The sequence below is a fragment of the Phragmites australis genome, chromosome 1, assembly GCF_958298935.1.
Source record: "Phragmites australis chromosome 1, lpPhrAust1.1, whole genome shotgun sequence".
Classification (NCBI taxonomy): domain Eukaryota; kingdom Viridiplantae; phylum Streptophyta; class Magnoliopsida; order Poales; family Poaceae; genus Phragmites; species Phragmites australis.
The window spans coordinates 54,414,651-54,425,672 of record NC_084921.1 but is presented as its reverse complement, the minus strand read 5'-3'; the positions used below and the strand labels follow the sequence as shown (position 1 = coordinate 54,425,672).

General features: G+C 40.7%; 1 protein-coding gene across 1 annotated transcript; it reads left to right on the top strand.

Moving 5' to 3' along the window:
- The first annotated feature begins 575 nt into the window (after positions 1 to 575).
- LOC133928352 (uridine 5'-monophosphate synthase) lies at positions 576 to 4,327 on the top strand. The gene is made up of 6 exons (XM_062374652.1): positions 576 to 1,482; positions 2,120 to 2,203; positions 2,980 to 3,062; positions 3,156 to 3,243; positions 3,369 to 3,623; positions 4,080 to 4,327. The coding sequence occupies exons 1-6, from the start codon at positions 694 to 696 to the stop codon at positions 4,206 to 4,208; spliced, it is 1,428 nt and encodes a 475-aa protein (XP_062230636.1). The 5' UTR covers positions 576 to 693; the 3' UTR covers positions 4,209 to 4,327.
- Positions 4,328 to 11,022: the final 6,695 nt, after the last annotated feature.

Below are 11,022 nucleotides of genomic sequence, written 5' to 3'. Positions count from 1 at the left end.
TCTGATTATCTACCGAGCGCTCACTATAAATATTTTCTCCGATCATAAATACATGTTATTTAAAAAAAAGTTCTATTAAACTTTTAAAACTTTGACTAACCATAAATTTTAAAATATTTAGTTTAGAAATATTAAAATCATATAGATAGATTTATCTTCAAAATATTTTCATAATATCATAAATTCAATGAATTTTATAGTTTCTGGCTATCCATGGAGCCCTCCCTACAAATACGAGTAGTTGGAGCATGGAGTTGTCTGTGTTGGGAGTTTTCGTTGCAATTTATAATGCAAGATATGTGTAGCTACCAATTAGATTTCTATCATAATGGACGTTATTTCTCAAGAGTATATCTATAAATAATCCATCAGATGGCTTCCGATCAGCTAGAACTCAGGATCGTATGATTGATGTTCAAATACAAATGTTGTCAGCAAAGACACACGCAGTATGTACAAATATATTGTGATTTTACTGAGATTTCGATTAAACCAATGGTACAAATTTAACAGAAAAATATTAAAATCCATGGGATTTGTTATTCTCTCATCTTGTCCGTCCATCCATCCAAGGCCACCCCCGCTGCGCCGCAATAAAGCATCCTTCCTCCCCCTCTCGCTTCACCGCCGCCGCCGCTTGTCTCGGTTCCGCCCCCAACCCAGAGGCAGAAACCCCGCCGAAAAACCCTAGCCATGGACGCCGCCGCGCTGGAAGCGCTCATCCTGGACCTCCACGCCATCGAGGCCGTCAAGCTGGGTTCCTTCGTGCTCAAGTCCGGCATCACCTCCCCCATCTACCTCGATCTCCGCACGCTCGTCTCCCACCCGCGCCTCCTCTCCGCCATTGCGTTGCTCCTCCACGCCCTCCCCGCCACACACCCCTACGACCTCGTCTGCGGCGTCCCATACACCGCGCTCCCCATCGCCACCGTCCTCTCCGTCGACCGCTCCGTCCCCATGCTCATGCGCCGCAAGGAGGTCAAGGCCCACGGCACCGCCAAATCCATCGAGGGATCGTTCCATCCGGGTGACACCGTCCTCATCATCGAGGACCTCGTCACCAGCGGTACCTCCGTGCTCGAAACCGCCGCTCCGCTCCGCGCCGAGGGGCTCGTGGTCGCCGACGCCGTCGTCGTCGTCGACCGAGAGCAGGGCGGGAGGGAGAATCTCGCCTCCAATGGCATCATGCTGCACTCTCTCATGACCCTGACGGAGGTGCTCGCCGTGCTTTTGAAGCACGGGAAGGTGAGCGAAGAGAAAGCGGAGGAGGTGAGGCTGTTCCTCAACGCAAACAGGAAGGTGGCGGTGCCGGGGGTGCCTGTAAAACCCAAGGTGATTAGGAAATCATTTGAGGAGAGGGCGAGATTGGCCACCAACACTATGGGGAGGAAGCTCTTCGAGGTGATGGAGGCCAAGCAGAGCAACCTGTGTGTAGCTGCGGATGTTGGGACAGCAAAGGAGCTCCTTGAGCTGGCCGAGAAGGTATATACAAGTTTTGGACTTCTGATGTTGGTTGGTAAAGGGGTTAGTTAAACGGAAACTCTAAAATGTCAATAAGTCAATTTATACTCTTGGATGAACAAAATTGGCTAATTTTTCAATATGGATACTGAGATGGAATTTCGTATAGGTGAAAAACAATTTTGTGGCTGCGGGATACTTTCACATACTCCATTTTGTGATAGGCACTGACTTTAGCCTATGAGCTGTTAACTTAGATCTACGTGTGTTAAATCTACAGTACTTGAGAAGTGAATGCACTGACTTGATGTGTGAGCGGTACTGTGTCACTCTCTTGTCTATGGATTAGTTCATTAGAACTCTGCTGTTCACCATCACCACCCTCCCTTTCTTTCGCATGTATGTTCTGCATCTGAATGCTGCCATATCATTTTTAACATGCGGTGTTGCGAATAGAGTGTTCTGATACTGTCACTATCTGGCGTAATTCCATTCTGTCTTTTTGCATGCCTTTCCAACATGCTAAGAGTAAATCATGGTATTTAAGATCAAATCCAATGTATTCTGCCTCTTTTCACGTTTTATTTTGGATCAATGAGTCTGTTTTCAATTCCTCAGTTTTAACAGGTGCTTATGCTATTATCTAACTGTTATGTAGATCGGCCCCGAGATTTGTATGTTGAAAACTCATGTGGATATATTGTCTGATTTCACACCAGACTTTGGCTCCAAGCTTCGCTCGGTAACTGCTCTTATGATGCGATCATGCTTTTATGTTCGTATCTTTTTTATCTTATTACTACGTTGATATTGTAAATGATAGTCCAGGTGGATATTCTAAGTTGGAATTTGTTTGTCAGAAATCAGATGTAGGGTCTTTTATTTTCTAGTATAATCATAGTTGCAATGGTGTCACCTAGTCGATGACAAGGTATCCAGGCGTCCAGAAGTAGATACCATTTCCCCTAGATTGGGAGCAGTTACGTGAGCAACTGGAAATGGCCCCTTGAACAGTGGAAATCAAGTAATTGGGGGAGAGAGAAAAACGGATCTGGCAGCGTTTCTTTCTTTGTGCTGCTCCCTTTCCCCTGATATGCTCTGCTAATGCTGGATGTTTGCTTGCTTCCCCTCGCCCTCCTCTCCTCTGCTATTTATTAATCTTTAAGGGGGGCTACTGGTGGTGGGAGTTGTGGAGGCATTGGAGGGAGATGGACTCGTGGAGAGGATGAGGAGGCAAGGCAGTGGCGGCAGCTGTTGGAGAGGCAGTGGATGTGGTGGCCTAGTGGTATTAGGGCACAAGACGGAGTGGATAACTTATGTGGGCTATTGGGCTTGAATGGGATAGTGGCACATCTGTCATCTATTTTCCATTTTTCCTCAGATATATGTGTACTATATGCTCTAGACCACATTTTGTTTTATGACCACCAGAGTTTTTTTCCATGTTGTTTAAGTTAATATCCTAGCTCAGCTTTTACATGTCTCCTCAGTGTTTAATTTATTAACATTTTATTGAAGATTGCTGAAAAGCACAACTTTTTGATCTTCGAAGACCGCAAGTTTGCTGACATCGGAAATACAGTAACAATGCAATATGAAGGGTTAGAAAAGGACATTATAAAGTATTTATGTTCATTTATTTCTTTATATATTTATGCGTTATGATTAGCGTTTTTTTTTTTACTTTGGTTTAGAGGAATATTCCGCATATTGGACTGGGCTGATATTGTTAATGCACATATAGTACCTGGGCCTGGAATCATAGATGGCTTGAAGCTGAAGGTATCTTATACTTTTTATAACTAGATGCACTGTAACTATTAGTTAAAAGAGAGTAAGTTAATTTTGCAGCTGATAATAGCTGATGTATTGTAGTGCTCACTGTACCTGTTGCTCTGTAATTGAAGGGTTTGCCTAAAGGAAGAGGGCTACTTCTGCTTGCTGAAATGAGTTCCGCTGGCAACCTTGCCCATGGAGATTACACTGCTGCAGCTGTAAAGATTGCTGAGCAGCATTCTGATTTTGTGATTGGATTTATATCCGTAAATCCTGCATCTTGGTCAGCAGCACCATCAAGTCCAGCATTTATCCATGCCACTCCTGGAGTTCAGATGGTCGCTGGAGGAGATGCTCTTGGGCAACAATACAACACTCCTTATTCTGTAAGTACAACTATACCTGTGCAATTTGTTTGTGTGGCTATGTTTTATTCATCACATCTTAGTGGTTTTTAAGTTGTTATACAAAACTGTAGTCATGGCGGAGCCTTGCAATTATTCACTTATAATAACTTCTAAAGCTTCATGTTTGTTGGTCGCTTGGTGCCTGTTTGACTATGTGGAAGCATATTTGTACCATAATGGCCAGGTCATTACAATACCTGTGTTCTTACATATGGCAATATTGTGTAGCGTGGACACAGATTTTCACGTTAAGTTAATTCTCCTTTAGAAATGCTCTAATCTTGGTAATGACCCTGAATTAACTTAGCTAAATGTGCTTCAGTAGGAGGTTTTGCTTGCCTTCAGATTTTATGAAAATTCGACCCCCTCTTTTTTTCTACTCTATAACATGTGTCTGAGCTGATGTGTTACTTGCAATTTCGATTCGTAATCCAGGTTATAAACGACAGAGGCAGTGACATAATTATAGTTGGACGTGGGATTATAAAGGCGAGTGATCCTGCTGAGACGGCAAGGGAGTACCGCATCCAAGGGTGGCAAGCCTACCAATCGAGCTTGTCATGAGGATGTATAAACATCCCAGTATAAGGGCATTCAGGCCATTGATGTAATAAGAGCTTGTCCCAGCGTCGCTGTGCTACATCTACCCTAATCAATCCATATCACATCGTTTGCTACAATAAGCTCCTTTATGTTCATTCCGTGCTGTTGCTTGGGTGTTGTGATGGCTGTGCTGGATCAGATCATCTGAATGTCCACTCGATCTTCAAAGCAGCTTCATGCAATCTATGCCAAAAAAAGAAGAAGAAACAACTCCACCTACTTAGTAGTTCTTGTCTTTGTTGAATGTGTTTATGTGGTGGGAGTGAGAGTCATGGACTCATGGTCGCTTGCTCAGCTTCTGCCTGCTGGCTTCGTCGTCCCACTTGCTGATTTGCACAGGTAGCCAGCGCTTCATACTCCGTGTCACCGTCATCTTTTACGACAGCGGCGCCTCCATGCTCGCCGCCTGCACCGTCTCAGTCGTACCTGCGGGTCTCCGATAGTCTACTTCGCGAGTGGAACGTCGCCATCGCGCCGAGCTCGCTGCCGCCGTCCCTTACCCGAGCCGCCGCCGTGCTCCGGTACAGCTCTGCTTTGCTTGCCGTCTTGTTTGGTAGAAGTGCAGTTTCACTCCAACTCTTCTTCACGTGCTGTGTGGCTGTGCTGTAACCAGCTAAAGCTGTTCTACGCTAGTTGAGAATGAAAAGGAAAGGAAATGCAGTTTTTTTTTTGGGAACGGAGGCAATGAGCGTTGCCTCATTCATTCATAGAGCAGGAGCAAAGCAATGACAAATCAAAAGATGGGTTCAGCCTAAGCAGACCCCGAAGACAAACAAGTAAATATCACATAGAAATGAATACATTTTATAGGGCTCGTTTGGTAGGGTTTTAGATTCTGATTCACTCTAAAAATGTTTCTACGATGAATCAGATTCAGCTATAAAATCGTTTGACTATCTGACTGGATTCTGATTCCTAAAAGAGAGGATGATAGCTGAATGGACCATTATACCCCTATCTGTGTGTGCTGACTTGTGACTAGTATAGTGTACTTATTATTTTGTTTTATTTTTTTGCATAATAAAATCTGAAATCATATATCAATTTGAAAATTATAGAGATTAATTAGAACCATCACATTATCAATATACCAGACGTGCAGATCATTTATCACTAGCTACTTTTACAATGGTACAAAAGCAAAACAGATTGTATCAGTAATCGGCAAAACCTGATCTTAAAAGTTCAAGTGATGCACTGACGAAAGACATCCGAATTTACAAAAGTAGCTTTGAGCTATCCTCTGGATTGTGATACAGATGTCGCTAGATCATCACGGAGTCTATCAATATATGTATCATTTGCATGTGATGTAGATGTATCGGATGCATTCGGTGAGGGTGCATATTTCTTGTATCTTTGAGGTATCATGGGCATATAATCCGGATCCTTGCCACACCTACGGAAATGCCTATCAAGTGCATGATTATCACGGATGAAGTTATGGAGATACATGGTTGCCGCCACAATCATATTTTGCTTGTCCATTGGATAGCTCGACATCTTGTTAAGAATTCACCACTTCATCTTCCAAACACCAAATCCTCTCAACGACATTACGAATACTTGAATGCAAATAGTTGTATAGCTCTTTCTCACCATTAGGAGCGATACCCCTCCTCCAATTAGGAACATAGTATCTTTGGCCTTTGTATGGTGCTAAGTAACCTGATCTATTTGGGTAACCAACATCTACAAGATAATATTTTCCTACAACATACAAATTAAAGTTAATTAAAAACCTTCTATAGTGCCAAGTAATGAATAAAAGAAAACATGAAACAACGACATATAATTACCTAGTAGTGGATGTGAAAATGTTATCACATTTGCCTTCAAAGCATGGTAGAGCACACTAGTGGCATGCATGGACCATGGTTAACCAATAGATGCATAGGTGAAACGCATGCTAAAATCAACAATTGTCATCACATTTTCAGTTGGACTTCCAGATACGCCAATGTATCTAACATAATCTCTAGGAGGTGGTGTTGCTAAGATATAAGTACCATCAATGGCTCCAATACATTCTTAAAATGTGACCATATCCTTTTATCACTACTAATTCTAGTGTGCACAATAGAGAAGTTCCTATCCTTAGGTCGTATGTAGTCCTTAGCCATCTTGACTAGGCAATGCAAGACTTCATCAAATGGAGTCCTTAGCCATCTTGACTAGAAAACTTTCCTACTTATTGTTTCACCAGAGTGCTTGAATGTGTTCTGAGTCGCAGAGCTTGAACTATTTTGACCACAAATGGATAGGAAGATAGCAAGTGATTCCATAGAGCTCATATGGTCTGATGATTTTAGGCCATAGGAACTCACCAATAAATCATACAACATGTAAAAGTGTCTTGCATTCATTCTTAATATTATGTGACTTTCTCCTAAAGTATTCAAATTTTCTCTCAGCCAAGCAAAACCCATGAGCTGTGATGTCCTTGGTGGATTATTGTCAAGATAAGTAGAGTAGTACATGTTGACTACATATGAAGTAGCAAATAGATTATTCTGCATTTCTTTCCAGAGGCGCATAATTTGTAAAGAAAAGAAATCATTAGAATTACTTCCATACCTTTCATCTTCGCTAGAGGTCATTTGAGATCAAAAATACAAATTAAAAATATATAATTTGTCAGCACAAGTGGGACTCACATAAATAGCACAAGAGATGTTCGCATAAATAGGGCATGGTAGGTTTATACAAGCACATCACAATATTGAGAAATACAAGACATGTTCATGGAACAATAGAAGATAGGTTCAAATGGAAAGATACATGACAGGTTCCAATGGAAAGATACATTTACATGCTTTATCAGCATGTGTCACAATGTAGGGATAATACTTTGCTTGCTTCATTTTTAGCCATACAAATCGCTCTTGTGGTGTGTCCAGAGTCATAAACATCTCTCTTTCAGGTTTCTTGGTAAAAATTTCAAAAGCAACAAGAAAAAAACTCCGTTGTACTAGGCATAGCCCCACATTCCTTAACCTATGCCATGATAGCTTTGATTGAAAACTCGGAGTGACCCTCCCTTCTTTCTATTGGTTCACAGGATGCACTTGTTCTCATTCAAATAAATAATATAAGCCATCTGATCTTGCATCCACTCTCTCCCAATCTTGAGCTTTTTCCCCTTGTTATTTTCACCCCCTATGTTCTCTCTTTCCTTTGCCACTTGCATGTTTGTTCTCCATGTTCTAGCTTGCTTGCTCGAGTAGTTACATTTTCTTCTTCTAGGTTAAGGTTGCTCCTTGTTCTAGAAATTGATAGTTATTTTAAGGTTTGATTAGAGTCCTATTCACCCCCTCTAGGGCTATTAGATCTTCATTTTGAAGCCCCCAATGTTCAAACCTAAAACTCCCAGAAATTTCTTGCCAAAAACCAAAATAAAATAGTAAGTACAACTACTATTGGTCACAAAATCACACATACATGATGTACATGAATACACAAGAATGCAAAGATATTTTGGTCACTTACTTTTTTTTAACTTCTTCCACCTTTCATCATCACAAGTAAAAGTGGCATTCGCTTCATCCCAACCTAACCCCGTCTGCTTCAACAATAGTTTTCATGCACCATATTCCCGCTTCAACTTATCTCATCTATTCTTAAATTGTAGCCTCGTGTAATTTAGGCCAGTCCTCTCTTTAAATTTGGCAATTTCGTTGTCATAGCCTACTTTGTTCAATCAATTCAAGATGTTTCCTAATGAGCTATAAAATGACATGTACTCTCGCATGAATATGCTTGTGAAGAAATCAATTCTCTTGAACTAACTCAATTGTCTCAAGGAGACATTACTATATCGATGGTGCTTCTCAAGCTACAATATAATATTATCATATCTTTTCTTCATGAGCGGGATATCAATGACATGACCGTCACTAATGCCGTTGGAAAGATAAGAGCTTATGAGATGTTACTATTTGGTGATCAAGAAGAATCATCAACCAAGAAGAATATTGCTCTCAAGGCAAAAAGTGACAAGAAGAAGAAGAAGAAGATCAAGCTTCTATCATCAAGTGAAAGTGATGATGAAGAAGATGATGATAACTTCGACTCCGACACTAAGCTTGCTCTTCTCATGAGAAAAACTACAAGGATAATCTCCAAGTTCAACAAGAAGGGTTACAACTATGATCCAAAAAAGAATAAATTTCTTCCAAAGAAATTTGACAAATTTAACAGCGGAGAGAAGAAGAGGTGCTATAATTATGATGAACTTGACCACATGTCATATGATTGCCTTCATCCTAACAAGAAGATCAAGAACAAAAGCAAGAAGATTGAAGCAAGTGAGGATGAAGATAAGCACAAGAAAAAGAGCCAAGATAAACTCTCAAAGAAGAAGTTTTTCAACAAGAAGGGTGGAGGCCGCAAGACATATATTGTTGGTGAATGGGTCTCCGGCGAAAGCTCAAGCAATAATTTAAGTGATGATGAATACAATGATTTCACGGACCTCGCCATCACCGATGAAGAACCACTGCTTTCACCACTACCTATATGCCTTATGACAAAAGATAACAAGGTGAGTAGTAATGATGATAGTAGTAGAGATGATGATGATCTATCTCCTAGTGATCTATCTAAACTAATGAATGACTATGTTACTATCATCAATAAGGAAATTGCTAAGATTAAGTCTCTTGAGAATGTAAATATCAAGCTTAGCTCTAATCATGATAAATTGCTTACTAAGTACAATGATTTGCATAAGTAATATGACGAAATAGTTACTTCTACCAAATCACTTGAGGCTATTAACGAGAAGCTAAAACTTGAGCATATAGACTTAAAATGCAAATATTAAGAACTTAAACTTACTTATGATGCTATTTATCCTAGCTTGAATGAATTGCAAGTTCATCATATTTATTCTAACTTGAATGAATTGCAAGTAATATGGATGACAACAAGACCTGGAGTCCTGTTGATCTCTCGGCAGGTGACCGCGCGATCGGCTTAAAGTGGGTGTACAAAGTAAAGCGCAATAAACATAGAGACATTGTGAAATACAAGGCACGTCTCATCGCACGCGTCGCTCGCAGCGTGGGTTCCCAGCGAGGAGCCAGAAGAACCACACCAGAGCGGAGGACGTGGTGTCCTTCCCAACCAACACTAGGCTGACCACCATATCGCGCAGGAACCAGTGCTTCGCCTCCTGCGCATCGAACATGGCGTTGCTCAAGTTTAAATCGTGACAAACCAGGGGCGTATGTTAATTATATCGAAATTTCCTCGAGACATTTTCCTTGTAGATCGTGAATATTTTTTTTAAATAATATTAATTTATTAGAAAATTGTAAACATAATATTCAAAATAGATAAGTCTCAGAAATAAATGCTATTCAGTACTCTAATTGCTGACTAGCTACTTATAGGCAATCAAAGTACTGTAATTTACTAGGGACTTATCGCCACTCTAATTACTAGTAGGTTGGGTCACACGGATGATATTCAAAGAAAAAAAATTCATATGATCTCGAATGGAAATGGTCTTTATATGAAAATTATACATATCAACTATATCTATAACTTTTTATATGAACACTTTTCTATTTTAATCTATTTAGATACGTAAAAGTGGTTATAAATTTCAGATATGAAAAGCTTGCTCTGAAATTTTTAGCCACTTTTTGGGCATCTAAAAGATTCAATTAAAAAAGTGTTTAACTGCAAAGTTATATATATATATATATATATATATATATATATATATATATATATATCATCTCCATTTTGAATATTATCTGTCGGATACAGGACATGTCGGTAATTCGAATGCCGATTGACATCTATTTCTATGAATTCCACCTTTTGAATAATATTTTTACAAATTTTCAATAAAATAATATTATTAAAAAATTCTCTACATCGTAGCCGTGGACGCTTGATCCGATAGTCCACCTAAACCAAGGCGTCCATTCACGGAGTGCTCCTGTCGCCGCCGGCCAACTCGCAACGCCATGGCCCGCCACCGTCCGCCATGGCTCGCGCAAGTCACAGGGCGGCACAGATGCAAAAAATACCAGGAAAAAATCATGGGGACGGGATGTAGCCCCGCAGAATTTCAGGTTCTGATGTGATCTTTGTAAGGAGGAACGAAAAAGAGAAAAATTTGCCAGGGTGGTCAGTAAATGAAACAACAACCACCCCAGGACCACCGAATTGCCATTTGCTGGTAGCACACGCGCGCAAAAATCCCAGAAAATTTCGTGGACAAGGGCATTGGAATTCCTTAAGATCGTACAAAATTTCAATCCCTGATGGGATCTGCAGAGTGAGATATGGAAAAGAGAAGTTTTTGGCTGGAGGTCGGTAAATGAATTTACGGACCACTCCACGACCACAGATAATTCCCATTTGCCGGTGGTAGAGGCGTGCTAAAATCTTGAGAAAATACATACATCCGAGGAGTGGAGTTTCTTAGAATGGAACAAAATTTTGGGCTCTGACTCGATCACCGGATAATCCCCATTTGCCGGTGGAACAGGCTACCAAAAATCCCATTAAACTTCTTGCAGATGGGGAGCGGAGAGAAGGATCATCCTACAAAATTTCAGGCTCTGATATAATCTGTAGAGGGAGAAATGAAAAAGGGCAATTGGGCATAAGAACTTGCGTGCAGATGCAGAACAACTGAATGAGCAGTAGCTGACTGCAACAAACAAGCAGAAGACATTGGCTTTTCCAGCTAAAATGAAAGGCTTTATCGGCGACATCTGGTCACTAGTGCTTGGACAACTCTGAGGTCAGCCCA

Coding starts and splice junctions, on each gene's coding strand:
- LOC133928352 (XM_062374652.1), top strand. CDS start 694: ATGGACGCCGCCGCGCTGGAAGCGCTCATCCTGGACCTCCACGCCATC. Junction 3,244..3,368: donor TAGATGGCTTGAAGCTGAAG/GTATCTTATACT, acceptor CTGTAATTGAAG/GGTTTGCCTAAAGGAAGAGG. Junction 3,624..4,079: donor AATACAACACTCCTTATTCT/GTAAGTACAACT, acceptor TTCGTAATCCAG/GTTATAAACGACAGAGGCAG.